Source organism: Dasypus novemcinctus, chromosome 8 (assembly GCF_030445035.2).
Source record: "Dasypus novemcinctus isolate mDasNov1 chromosome 8, mDasNov1.1.hap2, whole genome shotgun sequence".
NCBI classification, from domain to species: Eukaryota; Metazoa; Chordata; class Mammalia; order Cingulata; family Dasypodidae; genus Dasypus; species Dasypus novemcinctus.
In genome coordinates, this window is record NC_080680.1 from 16,243,680 (window position 1) to 16,270,267 (window position 26,588).

General features: G+C 36.1%; 1 protein-coding gene across 4 annotated transcripts in view; it reads right to left on the reverse strand.

Annotated features, from left to right (window-relative positions):
• Positions 1–26,588, reverse strand: part of MFSD14B (major facilitator superfamily domain containing 14B) — a 145,891-nt gene that overhangs the window by 10,383 nt on the left and 108,920 nt on the right. For all 4 annotated transcript variants that reach the window (XM_058301493.2, XM_058301492.2, XM_058301491.2 and 1 more), the window contains 5 exons: positions 12,318–12,380; positions 4,121–4,248; positions 2,287–2,401; positions 1,498–1,716; positions 657–770 (listed from right to left, as the gene is read on the reverse strand). In XM_058301493.2, coding sequence (XP_058157476.1) covers positions 657–770; positions 1,498–1,716; positions 2,287–2,401; positions 4,121–4,248; positions 12,318–12,380 — 639 coding nt within the window. The remainder of the gene's footprint in view (positions 1–656; positions 771–1,497; positions 1,717–2,286; positions 2,402–4,120; positions 4,249–12,317; positions 12,381–26,588) is intronic.

Here is a 26,588-nt window from a genome sequence, read left to right on the forward strand (position 1 = left end):
AAATCATTAGGGAAGGTCTTCCTTACAGTGAAGTCAGTAAAAAACTAAGGCAGGATTCTAATGGAAAGGTAACTCAGGTCTGAGCAATCCCAGAAACCTGAAAGAACAGTTGGAAAAGGGGAATTTATTTTTTAAAGGGGAATTTTAATTTAAATCAACTGCCTATTTTTGGGAACAAGATAGGGCATACATTTTTGAAGAGAAAAAACAAGAGGAGATAAAAGATTATACTGATTATAGTCTCCTTAAAGTCTACAGCAGTAATCGAGCCATCTATAGATTAGAAAACTGTTGCCTCCTGAAAATGATCTTTCTTCCAGTTCAGAAAATTGGCCATGATCAGACCCAGATCAAGGGCATCCTTAAAATAAATCTTAGCTCTCTGTGAAATTTAATGGGTATTATTAAAGAATTCAAATGTTATGATAGATTCTGTTTCTGCTAATTCTTTCTCTTGGTATAATTCTCAATGAAATTTTTCCATATTTTAAAATATCATTGCATTAAAGATCCCCTGTTTAGTGATTACATGTCAGCTCCTATATTTATAACCAGAGCAAGTTTACACATTTCTTCTCCTTCCCAAAATATCTTTATATAAATTCCAATCTTTGATCTTCCTTGTATTTAAAGGTTATTAGACAATTACTACCTACCTGTCTAAGATAGAGAAAAAAACTTGAATACTGTCCAGCTTCAGGAAGATATGAAAGAAACACGGTGATGCAGATTAGCAAGACGGTAGAATCTTTTCCAACTTTCTTTAATGACTGAGAATAAGCAGAAAGAGAAACACATAAAAGTAAATAGATACTAATGTTGTTGATGTAATGGGGTATTGGCTTCATTCTTTTGATTGAATAAGGTAGAGATAAGTAAAGTTGATTAGATTATAACCTTTAAAAGAAATGCTTCTCTTTCTTTCATTCATAATAAAACGTCTTGAAAGCTGTAATCAACACAGGATTTTCACTCACATAAATTCACTCTTATTCTTTAAAGTAGTAATATTCAAGTTGCCTGTAAAACTGGCAGACAAATAAGTATGCTCCTGCTGTGGGGTCAGTGATAAGTCACTATTTGATCAGTAACAACTTCTTGGATGTTATAATCTTGTTGAAAAGTCCTTATATTACTTTCTATGTAGAATTGTTGACTCTAACCAAAAGGTGCCTTGTAATCTAAGGACTGGAGAGTGCTGTAGTGCATGCTAGGTCACTATAGCCATAACCTTTATATTATTAATAGTAATAGCAACATAGATATTTCTATGGAGACTGTGTTACCTACTCGATGTTAGAAGAGTTAATTTACATACATTATGTGTAATCATCACAGCAGCCCTAAAAAACCAGTCACAGAGCTGATTTCCATTTTATAGGGAGATTCTTTGTGTAATTTGACAAGAAAGTGGGAGCCCCTGACCAGCTCCCAGGCCCACTCCTGACTTCCTTCTCTGAACACATCTTCTTATGGTTTTTTCACGTTTTTATTTACCGCAAAAGGGTCTGCTTGTTTCCATGAAATTCGAGCTCCCCAGGAAACAGGCCTCATCTTCTCTGGAAGAGATTCTGGAACAGCTAATAAGATGAAGCAGATATCCAAAAGAGCCACCACTGTGGCCACCAGCACAACGAGGCTGTCTCCATAACTGGCAGACAGGTATGCTCCAATGGCCGGGCTGCTGACAAGACTGGCTGCAAAGGTGGCTGAGACCTGCAGGAAAGCACACTATCATTCAGTCCTATTGGTGGGAAAGTGCACTCTTACTCAGGGTCACATGGCTGTACATCTTTAGCCATATTCTGTGGCTTTAAATAAGACAAAAGGAATGTGTCACCACACAAAATTTAAGAATGAAAGATAATTCAAGTAATTTTAAGAATGTTTACAAACTATTAACTAATTCAAGACACCGTGGAGATCCATAAGAATAAAAACTAATGATATTAGAAGTAAAAAAAATGTGAAAAACTTTCCAATAAATAAAGCACACAATCTTTGGTCTTCTTTCATTGAAGGAATTGGGAATGGGAATATGGAGAAGAGAGGCATGAAAAAAATTCGTTGGGCTAACAAAAAAAGTCTATAAATTACTGAGGGGTTGTGCTTGAGTCCATCTTCCAGAAAACACTGTTCTGTACCACCATTTTATTTGGTGATCATTTTATTAGCACTGAGAAGGAAAAAAACCTTGATATTCTTACAAAGAAAAAACTATAACAAAGTACAAAAAAATTTTGTGAAGGGAGAGATTGAAGCTCTAGGATCTGAATTTCTGCTTACCCATCCATATGCAGTACTTCGCTCATGCTCCTGAGTAACATCAGCTACATAGGCAAATATCACTGAGAATGTGACGGAGAAGATTCCAGACACAGAAATCATGGCAAAATACCACCTATAAAAAGATTATTTTAATTACCCAGAGAGAAGGAATAAAAACACTAATTCTGTCATTGCTTAAAGGGGGCTAGAACATACAGTCTAAAAGAATTAAAGAGGAAAGAGAAAGGGGACTAAGTAAAGTTATAATTTGAAAGGCAACCAAAAGAAGAAAAATAAAAAGCTGAATTTCAGAGCTTTAGCTTAGACATATACAGACATATTGTATATGTCTTTTAGTAAATGAATTTAAAAGAGCTACAGAAAAACAAAATGCATAAAAATATTAAGAACCAACATTTCCATCATATACATAGATACTAAAAAAACCTCATTAAAACATTAGCAAACAGAATCCTATAGAACAAAATGTGGGGTTTATTCCATGAAAAATAAATATGTTTAAATATTAGCAAATCTATTAATACACTCACCATATTAAAAGACCTAAGGATAAAAATTTTAAAATCTCCATGGAACTAGAGGCATCTGATAAAATTTGACAACCAATTTTGATTAAAAAAAGAAAAAAAAAAGGAATTAGTATTATTGATAAAACATTACAAAACTGCCTTTATATCCAAGAAGAAAACAAGTCTGTAATCACTTTTATTTAACATTATTCATTAGTCAGTACTTAGCAAAAGCAAGAAGCAGCACGAAAATTGAGAGGAAAGAAGCAAAATGATTTACAGTTGGCATTAATATACCTAGAAAACCACGCAATAAAAAAAAGGAGCCAATTCTGTAATAGAACAAATACAATAACATTTATAGTAATAAAGTTCAAAAAGAAATGGAGAAGACCTAAATAAAGCAAACTATTAAACTATTGAAAGGAGATTTTAAAAAGCCCTAATTTATTGGAAAAGCACAACATGTTTTTGTATAGAAAGACTCAAAACCAAAAAGGCATTTTACAAAAACTCATACTGGTAGAAAATAAAATGATTCATTATGAGTACTCTCTAAGTTTAGACTGTGACAAATGTAGACAATAAAACTCCTATCAGATGAGGATATTTTATTTGTAGTATTTTAAAAGAAAACCTAATTTCCTATTCTTCACAGAGGGAAAACATCTTAGCAACAGTAATACTGGCCATTCCTCTAGCCACCAGGAAAATGATTAAGTTACAGCTCATGTGCAAATTCCAACCCACAACCTATGCTTCTCCATCTCTGGAATACAGATTTTTGATTATATGTAATACTATTTGATAACTATTTGTCATGCTGACGGAAAAAAATGAAATCAAATTAAAATTCACATTATGATTTAGAATAGGCTGTTAGTCTTATTATAGTATACACAAAAGACTCCTGCCTAGCATGACATAAACTATGTTTACATCAGTGCCCAAAGCAATGAACGAACCAACAAAAAAATAAATAAACTTTCAAAGTCAACTGAGCCACAACAGTTAGCGCAGAGATTGTCAGCTCACTCCCAGAACTGAACTCATGGCAATAACAGTTGCCCTTAGAGACACATTTTATTTCTATTTCTTCCCCTAAGTAACTTATCTTAGACTTAATTTTGTCAGGTCTTCATTTCTCCATTTAAAAACAGACATGATGGCACTGCCCAGCCTGGCTTTCAGTATTACTAGAGAGCAAAAGCAAAAGCACAAGCATAACTGCTTTGAAATGGTTAACAGTGCTATACAGCTATACTTATTATTCACATGTGCTCCAAAACAGTCACAATGGTAGAAGACACTAAGCCACTCACCATGCGTTGATTCTCATCAGCGGGATTGGGAAGCAGGTGAAGAAGACTGTGAGAAGGAGGAAGGGCTTCCTTCCCCACACGTCAGACAGAGCACCTATGAGTGGGGCACTCAGAAAAGATAACAGGCCCTGGTGAAGAAAAATGAAATAAAGGTTAGATTTATCACTTAATTCCCCAAATACTGAGAATTCTTATCTTCTAAAGGCATTAGCAAATGCATTAGCAATTCTATTTTATTGGTCTCAAGACAGAATTGAAAGCATTAAATGCAAACTTTTTAAAAATTCTAACAAAAGAAGCTAGAAAATTCATTTCAGTAGTAAGTATTGCATATCTAATATGTGTAAAGTGCTGAGTTAACTGGAACAATGAAGACACCCAGATGAATACCCACCTTCTGCCCAAAAAGGGCCTGTAATTTATAGGAATAAGTAAGATGAGTATGCATATATGAAATGTAGAAAAGAAAAGTAGATTTGCTGTTAACAAATGTAAAGGTTATTTCTGCCTGGTGAGTTTAAGGAGGAGATGATGCAATCTGAACAAGAGGCTCCCTTACTTCTATGGGGTCAGTGGTAATGTCCCTCATCTTATTTCTGATTTTATTTTTTTGCTTTGTCAGTCTAGCTACAGGTTTGTCGATTTTCTTCCTCTTCTTGAAAAACCAACTTTTGGATCTGTTAATCCTCTCTATGGTTTTTTTTTCCTTGTTGTTGTTGTTCTTAATTTATTTCTGCTTTGATCTTTGCTATTTCTGTCAGTTGCTTTGGGAATAGTTTGTTGTTCTTTTTCTCGTTCTTCCAGCTGTGTTGTTAGGTCATTGATTTTAGCACTTTCTTGTTTTTTAACATAAGCACTGAGGGCTATAAATGTTCCTTTTAGCACTGCTTTTGCTGCAGTCCATAGGTTTGTGATGTGTTCTCATTTTCACTCATCTCAAGATATTTATTGATTTTACTTGCAATTTCTTCTTTGACCCACTGATTATTTAAGAGTATGCTGTTTAATTTCCATATATTTGTGACTTTTGTCTTTTTCCACCTGTTGTTGATTTCCAACTTTATTTCATTATGATCAGAGAACATGCTTTGTATAACTCTGATTTGCTGAATTTATCAAGAACTGCTTTTTAACCCAACATATGTTCTATCCTGGAGAAAAATTGATGAGCACTTAAGAAGAAAGTATATCCAGCTGGTATGGGATACAATGTTCTGTATATGTCTATCAGATTTATTCCATTTATCGTACTATTCAAGTTCTCTATTTCTTTATTGATCCTCTGCCTAGATGTTCTATCCAATGCTGAGAGTGGTATAATGAAGTCTCCAACTATTACTGTAGAGATATCTATTTCTCCCTTCAGGTTTTCCAGTGTTTGCCTCACATAACTTGGGGCACCCTAGTTAGGTGCATATACATTTATGATTGCTATTTCTTCCTGATGAATTGTCCCTTTTATTAATATATAATGTCCTTCCTTGCCTCGAAGAACAGTTTTGCTTTTAAAGTCTATTCCATCTAACATAAGTATAGCTACTCCAGTTTTTGTTTTTTTTTTTGGTTACTGCATGTGTGGAATATGTTTTTCCAGGCTTTCACTTTCAATCTATTGGTATCCTTGGACTTAAGGTGAGTCTCTTATAGACAGCATATAGATAGCTCCTATTTTCTTATCCATTCCACTACTCTGGGTCTTTGGATTGGAGAGTTTAAGCCATTAACATTCAACATTATTATTGTAAAGGCAGTTCTTACTTGATCCATTTTGACTCTCTTCCAAGATTTTTTCTCCTATCTTTTCTCTTCGGCCTGTAGCACCCCCTTTAGTATTTCCTACAAATCTGGTCTCTTCATTACAAATTATGTTGGTTTCAGTTTATCTGTGAATATTCTAAATTTCCCCTTATTTTTGAAAGACATCTTGCCAGATATAAGATTCTTGGCTGGCAATTTTTCTCTTGCAGTATCTTAAATATAGTATACTGCTGCCCTCCTGCCTCCATGGTTTTTCATGAGAAATCAGCAGTTAATCTTATTGGATATCCCTTGTATGTGATGCATTGCTTTTCTCTTGCTGCTCTCAGAATTTGCTGATGAGCATTGGATAAAACTTGGTATGTAGACCTCTGGGTGTGAAGAGCAGAATTAACTAACAGTTAAACAAGTCATTTCAGTTATAATTAGCTGCCTAGTCCACGTAGATGTTTAAGGTGGCATAATTAACTGGTCAGTTAATTCTGACATGGACTTGTACATTCTGATTTGACAAAAACAATTATTCGATAAACTTTTAAAAGCACACAGAGATGGGATGCTCAATGGATAGAGCAACCGCCTACCACACGGGAGGTCCATGGTTCAAATCCAGGGCTCCTGACCCGTGTGATGAGCTGGCCCATGCACAGTGCTGATGCGTGCAAGTAGTGCCGTGCCATGCAGGGGTGTCCCCCATGTAGGGGATCCCCGCACGCAAGGAGTGCGCCGTAAGGAGAGCCGCCTGGTGTAAAAAAAGTGCAGCCTGCCCAGGAATGGCACCGCACACACGGAGAGCTGACGCAGCAAGATGACACAACAAAAAGAGACACAGATTCCCAGTGCCGCTGACAAGAATAAGAGCGGACACAGAAGAACACACAGTGAATGGACACAGAGAGCAGACAACTGGGGAGAGAGGGGTGGGCAGGGATGGGGAGAGAAATAAAAATCTTTAAAATAAATAAATAAAAGCACATAGAGAATGGCAAATATAGCTCACTTGGAGCAAACATACATACATACATAAATTTAACAACCTATGTAACCAACACAAAAGGCTTCAAGACTTCAGTATGTATTTCCTGTAACATATGAAGTTGGCAAAAAAAATTTTTAGGAAGTGGACGTGGCTCAACTGATAGTGTCCACTTACTATATGGGAGGTCCAGGGTCCAAACACAGGGCCTCCGGGCCTGAGTGGTGAGCTGGCCCACACGCGGCGCTGCTGTGTGCAAGGAGTGCCATGCCACATGGGGATGTCCCCCATGTAGGGGAACCCCATGTGCAAGGAGTGCACCCTGCATTGAGCCACCCCGTGTGAAAAAAAAAAGCACAGCCTGCCCAGGAGTGGCGCCTCACACACAAGAGCTGACGCAGCAAGATGACGCAACAAAAAGAGACACAGATTCATGGTGCCGCCGAGAACACAAAATGGACACAGAAGAACACACAGGGAATGGATGCAAAGAGCAGACAACAGGGTGGGGGGAGGAAGGGGAGAGAAATAAATAATAAAATAAATTTTAAAAAAATTAACTAAAATGGTTTGGGTCAATATGTACATATATTTAATATCTATTTATTTATTTTCCCCCTTCTCATCCTCCAACCCTGCTGTTTTATTTTTATTTTTAAAGATTTATTTATTTATCCCTCCTCTTGCCGGTTGCTTGCTGTCTGCTCTCTGTGTCCATTTGCTGTGCATTCTTCTGTGTCTGTGTGTCTCCTTTTCTTGTCTCATCTTGCTGTGCCAGCTCTCTGTGGGCACCAGCCATCAGCTCTCTGTGGGCATGGGCCATTAGCTCTCTGTGGGCGCGGGCCGTCAGCTCTCCACAGGTGCAGGCCCGCTTGTCTTCACAAGGAGGTCCTGGAACCCAAACCCAAGGCCTCCCGTATGGTAGACGGGAGCCCAATCGATTGGGTCACGTCTGCTTCCTCTGCCCTGCTATTTTTGCTGTCTGTATTGTCTTTTATTCTCATCTTCTCTCCTCTAAGATTCACCAGGATTTGATCCTGGAGACCCCTGATGTGGAGAGAGGTTTCCTGTCAATTGCGCCACCTCAGTCCCTGGTTTCTGCTACGCTTCACTTTGACTCTCCTCTTATGTCTCTTTGATGCATTATCATGCTGCATGACTCACTTGCATGGGCACTGGTTCCCCAGGTGGGCACTCGTGGGGGCACTGGCTCATCATGCGGGCACTTGCGCTCATTACACCAGCACTCGTGTAGGCACTGGCTCACTGTGCGAGCAAGCTTTCTCTTCTTTTTCACCAGGAGGCCCCAGGGATCAAACCCAGGTCCTCCCATATGGTAGGTGGAAGCTCTATCACTTGAGCCACATCTGCTTCCCTGGGTCAATATTCTTAAAAAGTTTTAAAATGTTAAAAACAATTTTTAAAAATTTACTTCAAATATAATAAACTTGCAAATGAGCAATAGTACTACTTGAACACATGGGAACTTTTTTTTCCAAGAAAGAGTTCACACATAATTTTTGTTTGTCCCGGTGGGTAGAGACCCATGTAATAACTGACAGAATACTGAATTCCCATCCTGGAGAGTCCTGCTACATTCTCTAATAGATTGACAAGAATCTCTAAAGTACACAGACAGTGCCTAGTGAAGGAGGACAGACCAATATGCCTGGCCCTTGATACTGATGCTTGAACTTATGAACCTTGTTCTTAAAAAATTGATATTTAGTCTGGTTTAGTAATACATATTGCCTAAGATATACCTCTTTGTTGCTGAAATGTGAACTCTCTCTAAGCCAAACCCAGCATATAAATGAACTACCTCCCCCCAACCCCCATCCCTGGCATGAGTCACGACTCCCGGGGTTAAGCCTCCCTGGCAGCAAGGGATTATTACCAAGCACCAATTAGTGATGCATTTGGAGAAACAGCTTACCAAAAGGGAGAAATATTAAAAACAAAACAGTTTTTATGGCTAAGACATTTCAAAGTAAGTCGCTGTCCCTAGTATGAATTTCTTACTTATTTTTCATAAGTGGACTCATACAATATCTGTCCTTTTCTGTCTGGTTTGTTTGACAAAACACGATATTGTCAAGGTTCACCCATGTTGTAGCAATTATCAGTACTTCAGTCCTTTCTATGACTGAATAATATTTCATTTAATGTATATACTATATTTTGTTTTTCTGTATCCATTGGTCTGTTTTTAGACACTTGGGCTGCTTCTACCTTTTGACTATTTTGAATAATGCTGCAATGAACATTGGTCTACAAATACCTTTTTTAGTCCCTGCTTTCAATTATTTGGGATATATACCTAGAATTGGGATTGCTGGGTCATATAGTTTAACTTTTTGAAGAACTCGAAACAGCTGCACAATTTACATGTCCACCAGCAATGCATGAGGCTTCCAACTTTTCCACATCCTCGCCAACATCTATTTCATTTTTTGTTTGTTTTAATAATAGCCATCTTAGTGAATATGAAATGGTATGGATTTATTTGTATTTCCCTAATGGCAAATGATGTTGAACAACTTTCCATGTGCTTTTTTGGCTATTTGTGTAGCTTCTTGGGAGAAATACCTATTCAAATCCTGTGCCCATTTTTAATTGATTTGTCTCTTTGTGGTTGACTTGTACAAGTTCTTTCTAGGTTCTGGAAATTAAACCTTTACCAGATATATGATTTGCAGCAATTTTCTCCCATTCTATAGGCTATCTTTTCACTTTCTTGATAATGTCCTTTGATGCAGAAAAGTTTTAAATTCTGATGAAATCCAGATTATCCATTTTTTTTCTTTTGTTCTTTGTGATTTTGGTATAAATCAAAAAATCTATTGCCAAGTCACCTATGTTTTCTTCTAAGAATTTTAGCTCTTATATTTAGGTTATTGTTCCATGTTGAGTTATTATTTGTATGAGATGTGAGGTAGGGGCCCTATTTCATTCTTTTATAAGGGGATATTCAGTTTTTCTAGCACCATTTGCTGAAGAGAAACTATTCAGATCTTTTAACAAAGTAATTCCATTTCTAGAAAATTGGTAAAAGAAGGTGGTGATGGTAGCACAACATTGTAAATATAATTAATACCACTGAACTGTACACCTAAAATGGCTAAAATGGGAAATCATATTTTATACATACATAAAAAACACATATACAGACACACCCCAGATATATTGCGGGTTTGGTTCCAGATCACTACACTAAAGCGAATCATATAGACATTTTGGTTTCTCAGTGCATATAAAAGCTATGTTTATATAACTGTAAACTAGTCTATTAAGTGTGCAATAGCATTATGACTAAAAAAATCAATGTACATACCTTAATTAAAATGTGACAGAGAGACATGAAATGAGCACAAGCTGTTGGAAAAATGGCACCAACAGACTTGTTTAACGTAGGGTTGCACAAACCTTCAATTTGTAAAAAAACACATATTTGCGAAGCGCAATAAAGCAAACTTCAATAAAATGAGGTATGCCTGTACATACATACATATGTTACCACGACAAAATTTTTTAAAGATATGAGTATTTTTAAGGTTCTTAAAATACTGCCTTCCATTTGAAAGGTGTACTACTTTATTCTTCCCTCAACAATGCCTGAGGACACAATCTACTGCACACTGAACAAAGAGATATTGTCAGCTTAAACCATTTACCAATCTAATATCTGAAAATATTATCTCATTTTAATTTGGGATTCTTTGCTTACCAGTGATAAACTTATTTTTTTACATGAACATCTTATATTAGGTTGGTGCAAAAGTAACTGCGGTTTTGCATTGTTGCAATTTGCCATTTGATAATGGAATACATTCTTAAATAAATGTGTTTATGTTATACATCATTTTAACGTGCATTTCTCACTTTGCCTTTTTGCTAATGACTTATTACTTGCAGTTTATTTTATATTTATTTTGGACTATGGAAATCACGTTAGACAAAAAGCAAATTTGAGCGATTTTCTTATTTGAATTCAAAATGGGTTGTAAAGCAGCGGAGACAACTTGCAACATCAACAATGCATTTGGCCAGGACCTGCTAACAAACATACAGTGCAGTGGTAGTTCAAGAAGTTTTGCAAAAACTATGAGAGCATTGAAGATGAGGAGCGTAGTGGCTGGCCATTGGAAGTTGACAACGACCAACTGACAACTATCACTGAAGCTGATTCTCTTACACATAAATGAGAAGTTCCTGAAGAACTCAATGTCAAACCATTCTACAGTCGTTTAACATTTGAAGCAAATTGTAAAGGTGAAAAAGCTCAATAAGTTGGTGCCTCATGAGCTGACTGAAAATTTTCTTAAAAATCATCGTTTTGAAGCATCATCTTCTCTTATTCTACACAACAACAATGCACCATTTCTCGATCAAATTGTGATGAGTGACAAAAAGTGGATTTTATATGACAGGCGACAACCAGCTTAGTGGCTGGACCAAGAAGCTCCAAAGCACTTCCCAAAGCCAAAATTGCACCAAAAAAAGGTCATGGTTACTATTTGATGGTCTGCTGCCAGTCTGATCCACTACAGCTTTCTGAATCCTGGCAAAAGCATTATATCTGAGAAGTATGCTCAGGAAATTGATGAGATGCACTGAAAACTGCAATGCCTACACAGTTGGCATTGGTTTACAGAAAGGGCACAATTCTCCACAACAATGTCCGACCACACTGTCACACAACTAACACTTCAAAAGTTGAGTGAATTGGGCTACAAAGTTTTGCCTCATCCACCATATTCATCTGACCTCTTGCCAACTGACAACGACTTCTTCAAGCATCTCGATAATTTTTTTGAAGGGAAAACGCTTCCACAACCAACAGGATACAGAAAATGCTTTCCAAGAGTTCGCTGAATCCTGAAGCATGGATTTTTATGCTACAGGAATACACAAACTTATGTCTCATTGGCAAAAACGTGTTGATTGTAATGGTTCCTATTTTGATTAACAAAGATGTGTATGAGCCTGGTTACAATGATTTAAAATTCATGGTCTGAAACTGCAATTCCTTTTGGCTTATGTCCTACTTTGCCTTTTGATATAAGTCATTTCTTATGGTTTTACTTTAAGAAAACTTTCCTTCTCTCTATCTCAAAGTCTCTATATAAAAAGAAGACAGTAGCAAGTGTCCACTTCATTCAGTTAATAAGCAGAGCAAAAAAAAGGTCAAATCAAACACATTATAAATAGCTATGTACATCTTAATAAAAAGGAAATAATGTGTTTTAAGTTTTCACACTACTTTAACCAGAAAGATGTTCTATAGACATATAGATCTATGCTGTACTTAGTTTTGCCTTTAGTAACTGAGCTAAGAATCTATATGAAGGTCTCCAGAAGAAATAGTAATCATTCCCCCAAGATGCATGTAAATCTCCTGAGTTAAATTACTACCAATTACTGGCTTTAATTCATTGTGAACCACAAAAAAATTCTTCTTACCTTTACACCTTGAATTAGACCATTCATGAGGAATGTGTGCTCATAAAATGTTTCATGTAGAACCTACAAAAAAAAGCAAACAAACATCAAGACAAATTCAAATACAAATTAAAAGATTTATGCCTCTATTAAAGGCAGGTTAGAGAAATAAAACCATCCCTATAATGAAAATTTAAAAATATGAATGAAATATGAAAATATCTTAAAAGTATGAAAAGCTAGCAAGATAGTGAGGCAAAAATCTAAAATAAGGTGAAAATCCAAAGAGGTAAACAAAAACAACTGCAGCAAAAAGAAGTTACTGGTTGACTATCCATCTCAACCACCACTAACTTTAACCTCACGCAACAAATGACTATACAAATTCAGATATGGCCCTGCAGCCCAGCTTCATTCACAAAAGTAGCCCAGGGAACCTCAAGCTTTGAATTTGGATTACAGTGATTCCAGACTGGTAGTACTTCCAGAAGCCCAGTAGAAAACCACCAAAATAACTTCTGAAGAGAGAATCATGTAGGCTTCAAACTGATCAACATATATGCTTTCAAATAAATGACAAGCACACAAAGATAACCAGATACAAAAGCAAATAAGACATCATTAGCATGAAAGAGCCAAACATACACACTCATGCACGAAACAAAAAACCAACCAACCAAACAAACAAACAAAAATCCTACAAAAAAACAAAAAGCAGAAACATATTATTTTGGAATTACTCATCACATATTTTAAAATGAATATGTTCACTGCATGCCAAGATATAGAAAACAAGCTTGAAACTCTTGAACTAGAAATTATTTTTTAAAAAGTATATAGCACATTAAAAAAAAAGAAAAAAAATCCATTGAGGAAAAATATATTAACTTCAAGAAATCAATGGATATGTTTAACAGAACATATGTTTAACAGTGAAAGAAAATTAATGAACTGAAAATAGGTCAAAACAAGCTATGTAGAATGCAGCATTGTTAGACAAAAAGAACATAAAAGAGAGAATAAGAGACTCAGTAAGAAATAACTCAGTAAGACAGACTCAATAAGAAAGTATCAATAAGAAAGTCTAAGGCAAAACTATTATCAGGAATTATTGACTACTTTTCTTATGAGTTTGAGAAAGGAATTTTTTTAAGGAAAATAATTCATAAAAGAAAAGACTGAATCATTTACATCAGTATTTTAAACTTTGTAAGTAAAAAAACTCCACAGTGGAAATTAAAAGACAAATGACAAAATGTTATTTACAAGATATATAACAGAAGGAAGATTACTATTCTTGACAAGAAAAGTTTTCTCAAAGTAAAATTATAAGAAATGACTGATATCAAAAGGCAAAGTAGGATGCAAGCCAGCCATTCATAAAAGATGTTCATGTAAAAGAAATAAGTTTAGCACTAGTAAGCAAAGAATCCTAAATTAAAATGTGATAATATTTTCAGATATTAGATTGGTAAAGGTTAAACTAACAAGATCTCTTTGTTCAATGTGCAGTAGATTGTGTCCTCAGGCATTGCTGAGGGAAGAATAAAGTAGTATACTTTTCAAATGGAAGGCAGTATTTTAAGAGCCTTAAAAATATTCATATCTTAGAAAATATAGGGGATTCCCATATGCCCCGCTCCCCACACTGTCCAGATTTACCCTCATAAACAACATCCTGCATTAGTGTGGTACATTAATTGCAATTGATGAACACATTTTGGAGCACTCCACTAAGCATGGATTACAGTTTACATTGTAGTTTACACTCTCTCCCCATACAATTCTGTAGGTTATGGCAAGATATAGAATGGGCTGTATCTGTCATTACAATGCCATTCAGGACAATTCCCAAGTCCCAAAAATGCCCCTGTATTACACCTGTTTTCTCTCTCCCTAACCTCAAAACCTCCAGTGGCCACTGCCTCCATATCAATGAAATAAATTCTTCCACTGCTAGTATCACAATAAGTTTATAATAGAATACTAGTAAGTCTACTTTAGTCCATAGTTCATTCCCCAATCCTAAGGATTCTGGGATGGTGATGCCCACTCCACCTCTAATTGAGAGGGGGCTTCAGTCCCATACAGCTGATGGATGGGACTCTCTCTCTGTCTGTTTCTTGGTATGGTGGTTGTCCATCATCACCTTCTTGTTAGTTGTCCTTGGTGAGTTCAACGAACTGGAGAGAGGTGTTGCAACTCCATTGAGGCGCAGGGCCCAGCTGGCACATGGACAGCCTAAATATTCAAGTTTCTTAGATGTACACCTAACAACTCCAACACCAACTATAGGTTCAAACAGAAGGAACAGAAAAGCCTTGTGTAGGGAAACCACAAATGAGTCCAATTCTGTCACAACGGGGAGCACAAACCCCAAAGTAGGGCCTACCGGCAAGGCACTAAATTCACGAGCTATTTGCCCTGACCATGGTGCCTGGGTGTCTCCAGAGCCCTCAGGAGCCCCACTGTTTGGGGTAGTGTTTAATTTGGCAGTCAATGAGATCCTCCTGAGACGTGCATAAGCACAACCTCTGGAATGACCTCCCGACTCACTCTGAAGTCTCTTAGCCATATAAACTCATTTGTCTTTACCTTTTCCCCCTTTTGGTCAAGGTCTTTTTCCAGTTGCATTGCTAGCTGGTGCTTGGTGGTAAGCCCTTGGTGCCAGGGAGGCTCATCCCTGGGAGTCACGTCCCAGACTGGGGGGAAGTTATTGCATTTATATGCTGAGTTCAGCTTAGAGAGAGGCTACATTTGAGCAACAAGGATGCTCTCAGGAGGTAATGCTTAGGAACTCTATAATACTAGGCTAAGTTTCAATTTCAAGAATAAAGGTTCATAAGCACAGTCATCAATATCAAGGGCCCATCAATGGACCATCCTCCTTATTTATGTGATCTAAATATCATAACTTGGGGTAAACTTTTTTTTAACTCTTGGGAGATATGGCTTTTTTTTTAAGGTTGTAATAACTTCAAGTGTGAATCTGATTTTCAATAAGCTGTTCTGATAAAATTAAATTAGAACAAAAAATTATTCCTATCTTTAAAAATTTTTGTTATGTACAGGCATACCTCGTTTTAGTCCATTTCACTTTATTGTGTTTCACAGATATTGTGGTTTTTACAAATTGAAGGTTTGTGTAACCCTATGTTGAACGAGTCTATCGGCGCCATTTTCCCAACAGCTTGTGCTCACTACAGGTTTCTGTGTCACATTTTAATTATGGTATGTACGTTGATCTTTTTTTTTTTTTTTTTTTTTTTTTTTTTAAAGATTTTAAAGATTTATTTATTTATTTAATTTCCCCCCCTCCCCTGGTTGTCTGTTCTTGGTGTCTATTTGCTGCGTCTTGTTTCTTTGTCAGCCTCTGTTGTCGTCAGCGGCACAGGAAGTGTGGGCGGCGCCATTCCTGGGCAGGCTGCTCTTTCTTTTCACGCTGGGCGGCTCTCCTCAGGGGCGCACTCCCTGCACGTGGGGCTCCCCCACGCGGGGGACACCCCTGCGTGGCAGGGCACTCCTTGCGCGCATCAGCACTGCGCATGGCCAGCTCCACACGGGTCAAGGAGGCCCGGGGTTTGAACCGCGGACCTCCTATATGGTAGACGGACGCCCTTAACCACTGGGCCAAAGTCCGTTTCCCTGATCTTTTTTTTTAGACATGCTATTGCACACTTAATAGACTTCAGTATAGTCTAAACATAACTTTCATATGCCCTGGAATACCAAAATGTCTGTATGACTCACTTTACTGCAGTGGTCTAGAACCAAACCCGCAATAGCCCTGAGGTATTCCTGTCTATATATACATTTTTTTTACCCAGCATAATCTCTAAGCATTCACTACCTTACTAACTTGAACTAAATGAAAAAAATATATACATATTTTTCTTTTTGAAGAAGGAAAATATCCAGATGTAAGGTTAGTGATGCAAAATGAAAAAGAGAGGGAAAAAAAGTAAATATAAGCAAACACTGATGCTAAAAAATAATGTCTCGTGGGTTTTCAATTGTACAGAATTAAATTACTTGAGAATATTAGCATAAATGAGGTAAAAAACAAAGTATTCTAAAGTCTTTATTATGTTGGATGAGGGTAAAGATATTAATATTAGACTTTGATAAGTTTACAAGTTGCAATGCCATAACTATTAAAATAGGAATAGAACAGAAAACTTCCAATCTGACAGAACAATAGAATGGAAAAACTACTCAATCCAAAAGACAGCAATGGGGAAAGAAAAACTTAGATGTGTGGTACAAAGTACAAATAATATGGTAACTGAATTTTAAAAGACCTCACTTAATAGACAAAGAAAAACCTGCACAGCGCAACCCAATAGGATACCAATGCCCCAGTCCATCCCTTCACTGCAAAACTACTTACCTCTACTTTATCAGAGATTTAGTCCATGTGAGCAATGGCTCACAACCTTCCTCTCCCCCACTATTTCCTATAAGCCTATCTTCCAGACTCTAGCTCTCTGAGATGGCTTGATTAGCTTAATTTATATCAGAGAAGTCATGTAGTAGTTGTCCTTCAATGCCTGGCTTGCTTCACTCAACATAAGGTCCTCAAGATTCATCCATGTTATCCTGTGTGTTAGTACTGTATTCCTTCTTACAGCTGAGTAGTATTACATTGTACATATATACCACATTTTTTTTATCCATTCATCTGTTGATGGTCATTTGGATTGATTCTAACTTTTGGCAATGGCAAATAATGCCGCTATGAACAGTGAGATGTACTCTAAAATCAAATTTTGGGAAGGATGTAGACCCACAGCATCTCTCATACACTGCTGGTAGGAATCAAAATTAGTATGATCACTTTGAAAAAACAATTTAGCAAAACCTAATTAAACTTAGCTTTTGCATACCTATAGTATGCAAAATCCCCAAAAAGAAAATCATGCATATAAATACTACAAGAAATGTACAAGAATGTTAATAGTAGCAGTGTTGAAACAATGAGAAAATTGCAAGGTCCAGTGTACTTCAATAGGAAAAAAAGCAGGTCCCAGAAGACTCTAAGTATTATACCTATGATAACCTTTTTAAAATAACTGCAGTTAAATAATAAACCACTTAGACATATAGATGCATATGTATCTGTTTATGTATATAATATGCAGTAAAACTGTAAAATAAAAATGAAGCAAATGATAGACAACATTCAGAACTGTGGTTACCTTTATGTATATAATATGCAGTAAAACTGTAAAATAAAAATGAAGCAAATGATAGACAACATTCAGAACTGTGGTTACCTCCTGTAGGAGGACAGTAGGGGAAAGGCACAGGCAAAGATGACAAAGTAGATACAAATTGTTGTCATTGTTCTATTACTTGGGTTGAGTCTGGATTAACAGGTAGTCAACACATTGATAAATTTTTATAAAATTTTAAATAAAATAAGGAGACCATGGATAGATCCATGATATATGTGTATCACGTAAAACAGACATACATACTGATAAATCATGTACCAAGTGCTATGATTAATCTAATTCTATGTACCAATGAATTATAAAAATGGGGGAAGGATGGATAATCCTGACGGAGCAACTGTCACTTGTTTTTAGACAGTTATAAGCAAACATTTCATTTCCACAGCTTTAAAAAAAATGAAATCAAAATCCATTCATGGGGAGTATTTCCAACTTTCCACTTAACTCTATTTTCAGGTTTAAAAAAGTTTGTCATCTCCTAAGTGGCATTTGAACTCTACTTGCTTGTACAGAAGACACAGAAAAATGACACCAAATACTTCAAAGGGGAAATCTTCAAATTTCTCAGAAAAAAATCTAAGATAACAATATTTCATTAGATGAAGATACATAGAAATTTTCTTTGGAAAAAAAACCAAGATTAGAATTAGTCAAAAATTTAGTGTGTCACATGTGCCAGCCACAAAAATATAGTGAAAATAACAAAACACAAATTCAGTATTTAAAAAAAATGCTTCTCTAAATATAGGTAGGCTGGTTATTTATCCATTGTCTTTCAGCCTGACATTCTCCCCTTCTTTTTATACTGTCAAAACAAGGCTGAGAACCTATAGATATTTCTCAGACCTCTCGCCGGTTGGCTTCCTCTCAGAGTACCACTTGAAAGGGAAAGAAAAGGCTTTTGAAGAAGCAGCAGGGGTAACTCTCCAAAATTAGGAGGCCATAAGTGAATGGGTTATTTAAAAATCACAAAATAATCTACCTAAAGCAATTTACAGATTAAACACAATGCCAATCAAAATTCTAACAGCCTGCTTTGCAGAAATGGTAAAGACAATAAAGACCTTCATATGGAAGGTAAGAGGTCCCAAATAGTCAAAACCACCCTGAAAAAGAACAAAGTTGAACTCATACATGTACATGTCAATTTTAAAAATTACCAACCTAAAACAATCAAAACAGTGTGATACTAGCAAAAGGACACACATATAGACCAATGGAATTGAAAGTTCAGAAATAAACCCTAAATGACCAATTAATTTTTGACAAGAGATGCCAAGTCTACTCAATTGGGAAAGAATAGTGTCTTCAACAAATGGTTCTGGGAAAACTGGATATGCATAGACAAAAAAAAATGAAAGGGATATCTACCTCACACAATACACAAAAATTCTAAATGGATCAAAGACCTAGATATAAGAGTTAAACTACAAATCTACTAGAAGAAAACATAGGGGAACACCTTCAGGACCTAATATTAGGCAATGGATTCACAGTCTTTACATTAAAAGCAAGACCAAGAAAAGAAAAGATAGATAAATGGGACATCATCAAATTTAAAAACTTTTCTGCATCAAAGGACACTATCTAGAAAGTGAAAACACACAAAATAGGAGAAAATATTTGGAAACATGATAAGAGTTAATATATGAGTTGTTGGTTCAATATACAGAATAAAGGAATTCCTACAATGTAACAATAAAAAGACAACCCAATTTAAAAATGGGCAAAGACTTGAACATTTCTCCAAAGAGGATATACAAATGGCCAAAAAGCACTTGAATAGATGCTCAACATGATTAGTCATTAGAAAAATGCAAATCACAATCACATGAGGTACAACTTCATACCCACTAGAATGGCTATTAAACAAACAAACATAAAACAAAAAAAAAATTAGTGTTGGGAAGGATGCAGAGAAACTGGAATTGTTTGACTGTATTGTAAAATGCATTCTTAATAGCATTGTAAAATGGTGTAGCCATATGAAAAAGAGTTTAGCTATTTCAAAGAAAGTTGAAACTCAGCATTACCATATGATCTAGAATCTAACTTATTGATATATGCCCAAAAGAATTCAAAGCAGGAAATTAAAAAAAAAACAAAACAGATTTGTACACCAATGATTACAGCAACATTATTCACAATAACCAAAAGATGGAAACAACCCAAGTTCCCATCAACAGATGAATGGATAAACCAAATGTGGTATATACAAAGAATGAAATATTATTCAGCCATATAAAGGAATGAAACTCTGATACATGCTACAACATGGATGAATACTGAAGATATCATGTTCTGTGAAATAAGCCATCTACAAAAGGAAAAATATTGTATGATCCCCCTTATATGAAACTTTTATGCAAACTCATATTCAGAGATTATATAGGTTAACAGGGGCATGAGTGAGGATGGGAATAGGGAGCTAATGATTAATTGGTACAGAGTTTCTTTATGGGATGACTGAAAAGTTTTGGTAATGGATGGTGGTGATGGTAGTACAACATTGTGAATATAATTAATACCAATGAACTACATAGTTGAAAGAGATAAGATGGGAAGTTTTATGTTGTATATATGTTCCAGAATAAACATTTTAAAATGTTTTTAAAATTAACTTAAAAAAAAAAAAGTAAAAAAAATAAGCTCCCTGTATCTTGCTCTCAAAACTGCTGACCTCCTTATTTGTCCCAAAGATGAAAGTCATAAGCATAGTTCTTTGAAATATGGATTTTTAAGTGGAATACTTACAGAGTTGAATGGGATTCAAAAAAGGTTAGTGTCCCAAGTCACTTGTTGCTGCCAAGAGCAGCAAAAACCCTATAATTAGATGGTGACTATTTGAATAAATCTCAGACTACTTACACTTTCACAGAATGAGGGGACCTATAACCACTCCCTGCATTCCTTTTTTTTTTTTAGAGAAATTGTAACTTTACAAAACAATCATGCATAAAATACAGGATTCCCATGTATCACCCTATTGAATTGGTGTGAAATATTTGTTAAAATTGACAGCAGCACATTTTTATAAATGTACTGTTAATTATAGTCCAGTTTAAGTTGGGTACACTGTTTGTATAAGGTAGTTTCATATTTTTTAAATTATTTTGTTACCATATATACAACCTAACATTTCTCCTTTCACTCACATTCAGATAAATACAATGTTGTGCTACCATCCATTATCAAAATGTTTCCATCTTTCCAAGTATGAATCCTATATATTTTAAGCCTTAACTTTCCATTTTCTATGCCCACCCTGCCCCCTCATAACCTACATTCTAGACTCTAACTTTAAGAATTTGCTTAATCTAATTGCTTCAATTCTGTGAGAGCATTATGTCTGTTAAGTCTTCTGCCCATTTTTAAATGGGGTTGTTGATCATTTTTGTTGTGAAGTTGAAGGATTTCTTTATATATACTGGATATTAATCCATTATTGGATTATGTGCTTTCCAAATATTTTCTCCCATTGCGTAGGTTGTCTTTTGACTTTCAGGATCAAGACCTTTAAGGAACAGAACGTTTTTTACTTTGATGAGGTCACATTTATCTATTTTTTCTTTGGTTGCTCATGCTTTGGGTATAAAGTCTAAAACTCCATTGCCTAACACAACATCCTGAAGATGCTCCCATACAATTTCTTCTAGGAGTGCGATAGTTCTAGATCTTATATTTAGGTCTCTGATCCATTTTGCTTCGATCATTTCACATCTTGTAGAATGGCCATTACTGAAAAAACAGAAAACTCTCACGCTGGAGAGCATGTGAAGGGATAAAAATATTCCTTCACTGTTGGTGGGAATGTAGAATGGTACAGTCTCTATGGAAGACAGTTTGGTGAGTCCTCAGGAAGCTAACTATAGAAATGCCATATGATCCAGCAATTCTACTAAGAATATATTCAGAAGAACTGAAAATAGGGGTACAAACTGACATTTGCACACTGGTGTTCACAGTGGTAATATTCAAAATTGCCAAAAGATGCAAACAACCCAAGGGTCCATCAACCAATGAATAAATAAATAAAATGTGGTATATACGTATGATGGAATACTATGCTGCTGTAAGAAGAAATGAAATCGGGACTCATATGACAACATGGATGAACCTTGAGGACATTATGTTGAGTGAAATAAGCCAGTCACAAAAGGACAAATATTGTATAGTTTCACAAATATGAACTAAAGTGATATATAAATGCATGGAGCTAAAAGCTAGAGTATAGATTACTAGGAGATAAGATGAGGGCTGAGAAGGGGTACTGATGCTTACTGTATGCAGAATTTTTAATTTGGTTTATTGTAAATGTGGGGAAATGGACAGAGTTGATGGTAACACATTATAGTGAGTAGAACTAACACCATTGATTTGTAAATGTGATTGTGGCTGTAAGGGGCAGTCTAGGGATGTAAATATCAACTGAAAGCTAGAGGATAATCTAGGGACTGTATAACAATGATGAACTCAGTGGTGAATGAGGATTGTGGTTTATAGTACAAATACAAGAATGCTATTCTATGAAACAGAACAAATCTATTGGAATTTTTTTACTCTAAAATTGACTGAGGCGATGATACCACAACCCTATGATAAAACTGACAGCCACTGAGTATACACTTTGCATGGAGTATACAAAGCATGGAACTGTATAACACAGTGAACCATGTGGAGCATGACAGACTGTACAAATACAAGAGCATTTGCTCATGAACTGTGGCAAATGTACAATACAAATAATACATGGTGCTAATAACAGGGTGGTTTATAGAAAAATTTACCGAAGTAAGCTGTAGAACACCATAGTTAGTAATAATATTTTTAAAAATTTGTTAATAATATTTTGGTAATGTTCTTTCATAATTTAAAATATTCTACAACAATGCAAGGTGGTGGTGGTGGGATGAAATATGGGAATTCTGCACATTATGCGTGATTGTTTTGAAAGTTCACAACTTTTCCGATAAAAATTTTAAAAGTTAAAATGAAAAAAATTAACATTCAGAATATATAACAATTATATTTGCCTTGATAACAACTGAACTTCAATAGCATACAAATATATTTTCCTATACTCCTCTGTCCACCCACCATTTCTTTGTACTTGTTACTACTTATATTTTTGTATCTTAAATGTCAAAAACCTAGATTTATCATTTCTTTTTATGCATGTGCATTTATTTACATAGCAAAAAATACAATATAACAATACTGGCATTTATAAATACCCAAATGATTACCTTTACTGCAGGTCTTTATTTCTTTATGCTGCTTTTAACCCACTTCTAGTGTGCATTAGTTTCAGTATAAAGAACTCCCTTGCTTGGAGGGCAGATCTAATTGTGATATACTCCCCCAGGAGAATGTCAAGATCTCTCTCGCTCATTTTTGAAACAGTCTCTTACTGGATATAAAATTCTTGGCTAGCAGTTGTTTTCCTTCAGCACTTCAACTATTTCAGCCTCTATCGTTTCTGATGAGAAATCAGCACTCAATTTTATTTATCTTCAATCTTATAGGGACTCTGAGACACAATTTGGCGATACCTCAGGAAGTTAAACATAGAATTGCCATATGATCCCTTGTATGTGACACATTGTTTTCCTCTCGCAGCTTTCAGAACTCAGATGTGGTATATTTTTCTTTATGCTTATCCTAGTTGGTGTTTTCTGAGCTTCTTGGATGTACATATTCACGTCTTTTGCTAAATTTGGGATGTTCTCTGCCATTATTTCTTTGAATATTCCTTCTTCCCTTTACTTTCTTCACCTTCTGGGACTCTGATAATATGTATATTTATGCACTTGATAGTGTACCATAGCTGTCTTAGGCTATTTCTGCTTTTAGTATTTCTTTTTATTCTTTCTTTCTTTCTGCTCTTCAGCCACACTCTTTCAACATCTTATCTTCAAGTTCACTGATTCTTTCTTCTGCCAGCTACAATCTGCTCTTGAAATGCCATCGGACATTTTTTATCTCAGTTATTGTAATCTTCAACTCCAGAAGCTCGATCTGATTCCATTTTTAAATTCCTATCTCTTTACCTGGACTTTCATATTGTACATTCATTGCTCTCCTGATATCCTATAGTTCTTTCCCTGTATGCCTTCATTTCCTTAAGCATTTTTAAGATCTTTTTTTTTTTCTAACAATCAGTGGTATTTGATATAATCACAGAGTTGTGCATTCATCACTTTAATTATTAGAGCATTTTCATTATCTCAAAAACAATAAACAAAAAACAGACAAGAAAATTCTTCATTTCTCGCCCTCTCTCTGTTTTCCCTGCTATACATAGCTGCTATTTCTGGCTATTCTTGCACAATTATTTATTTATTAAGCAGTTTTATTGAGCTATACTCACATATTGTACACTCTATCCAAAGTGTATAATTAATGGATTTCAGTAAAATCACAAAGTTGTGCTTTTATCATCACAAAAAATTTTAGAACTATTCCATTACTCCAAAAAGAAAAACTTCATACCCCATAACATGCAAGATCATTTTTCTTAAAGGGCTTTGATCACTATGTGCACATTCTCATTTTCTTTGTTGGTGTTTTCTGTATTTTTAGTCTCTTTCTTTGGATGGACATCATTTCCTCTTTCTTTGTCTTGTAGTCTTTTGTTGCACACTGTACCTTTTACTATTTTAAAATGTTAACTTTGGGATTTACTCCCTATTCTGTCTTTTTCCTGTTAATATAAGTAGCTATTGATAAGACAGATTTTTTTTAAGCTCCAGCCCTCAGGAAGGTCTGCATGAGGTGAATACACTGTACAAAGTTTACCCTTTCTTACCTCTCTTTTCCTGGGCTTTTGCTTTTTAGTTGTTTTGAGTTCCCCTTTTTACAGGAGTCTGGTGTCCCCTCTGTTTCCCAGGGGACAAACTTCCCTCTTCTGAGTATCTAAACCTGGCAGTTCGTTGTCTGAGATTGTCCATCTCTATGGTTTTTTATACTTCTTTAATTGTCTTATCCTGCTGTTGCCTAGAAGGCAAATTCTGGTAGGAGAGTCATCCTGGGGAAAACTCAGTCTTTCACAGCCAAAACAGGGCCAGGGACCCAGGAAGGGGTGCAGACTGGCTCTAAACTGCCCTGTGGAGGGGGTAAGGAAGGACACTGAAAACTTCTCTGATGGCTCCCGAAAGCTGTGCTTTCTTGGCTTGCCCAGCAAATGCAGTCCTTCAGCTAACTTATCCTTGCAGTCCTGAGAAAACGCTGTCTTTAAATCTACACTGTCTCCACCCCTGTGGGGAGGTGGGATTGGGGGGGAATTGAAACAATGGTTACTGCAACCTTTGTCTGAGATGGGGTTGAAAGAATGGCTGCTGCCTCCTTTTTCCAGGTTGGATGAAACACAAGTTACTCTCAGAGCCTGGACCCAGCAATTGGCATTTGCTAATCAAAAGCTGTGATCAGTGATCAGCTGTGCACCCACCCTATTCTTGGAGAAGAGGATTTTTATGGCCTTTCTGAGCTCTGGCTCTAGAGTTTCAAAATAGTTATTGCAGACAGTTCCTGCCGGTTTAATTATTGTTTTGGTGGAAGGACTGAATCCTGGAGCTCCCCACTCAGCCATCTTCCCTGGAATTATCAGCCTGTATTCTATTTTAATGAATAGGACTTCGTAATTGGACTGGAGAACTACACTCTATCTACCAGAAGTGTAGAGACCAATGGGAGCATATTGGCTAAACTTGCCAAAAATGTAAACATGCAGAGCCTAACTGATTGGAGGGTAAATTGGTGCAACTGCTTTTGGAAAATTTTGATAGTTTATGCTAAAGTTGAACACAACGGAGCAATTTCACCCCTAGCTATACACCCCAAGAAACATGGATAAACATTTACCAAAAGACATGTATGAGAAAGAGAGAAATATAACAACATTGGTATTTGTAATCAGCAAAATTTGGAAACCCAAATGTCCATCAACAGAACAGATTATATTGAGGGTCCCCGAGCCATCCATAGGTTCACTGATTGACTAGAAGGATTCACAGGACTCAGAAATTATTACACTCATGGTTACAATTCATTATAGTGAAAGGACATAAAATAGCAAAGGGAAAAGGCATATTAGAAAAATCTGAAGGAAATCAGGTACAATCTTCCAGGAGTCTTCTCCCAGGGGAATCATCACACGAGACATATTTAATTCCTCCATAAATGAACAGTGACAACATTTGTGAAGTGATATCTACCAGGGAAGTTCACTTGAAGCTAGGAGTACCAGGCATTTTATTAGGGGTCAATCTCGTAGGCACATGCTTCTTGTGTGACTGTCTGCAGTTACGAAAAGTCCAGTCCACAAGAAAGCAGATGTTAACCATAAATCACACTGTTTGTACAAAATATTGACAAACTAGTTATAGCTCAGTTCAAACCTCCAAGTGTGTAAAATACTCTTATAGCTAAATTCCCAGGATCCCACCAAGGGCCAGTCACAGAAACAGGTCCTTCCGGGAAAATGCAAGGTTGCAAGATTTCAATATCTCAGGCTTACTGAGTTAACACCTTTCTGCATAGGAGTAAAAGAAAATTGTATGGAGTCCTGGCAATGACGTACCAGAAGCAATGAAATGTTGCTATACACAACATGGATGAATCTCATAAAACTACTAAGCCAAAAAAAGCCAAAAAACAAAGAGTACATACTGTTTAATTTCATTTATATAAACTTAACCACACACAGAGGTAAAACTAACCTGTCATATTAGAAATCAGGATAAAAATTACTTATAGTTGTTGGTGGGTAAGAGAAATGGTACTGACGGGCAAGAGACTCAAGTAGCGCTGGACATATTAGTGTGTTCAATTTGTGAAAATTCACTGAGCTGCTACTTATGATTTGTTCACTTTAACGAACATGTTATACTTCAGTTAGAAGTTTATACAGAAGAATTGTAAATATAGAAATATCCTGTTTAATTTTAGCGATAAGGAAATATTAAGAAAAGACATCATTCTGTAGGATAACTGCCCCCTAGGATCAAACTCCCAAAGAGCTCAAAAACTTACGATATATTGTGAGGGTAGAAGAGAA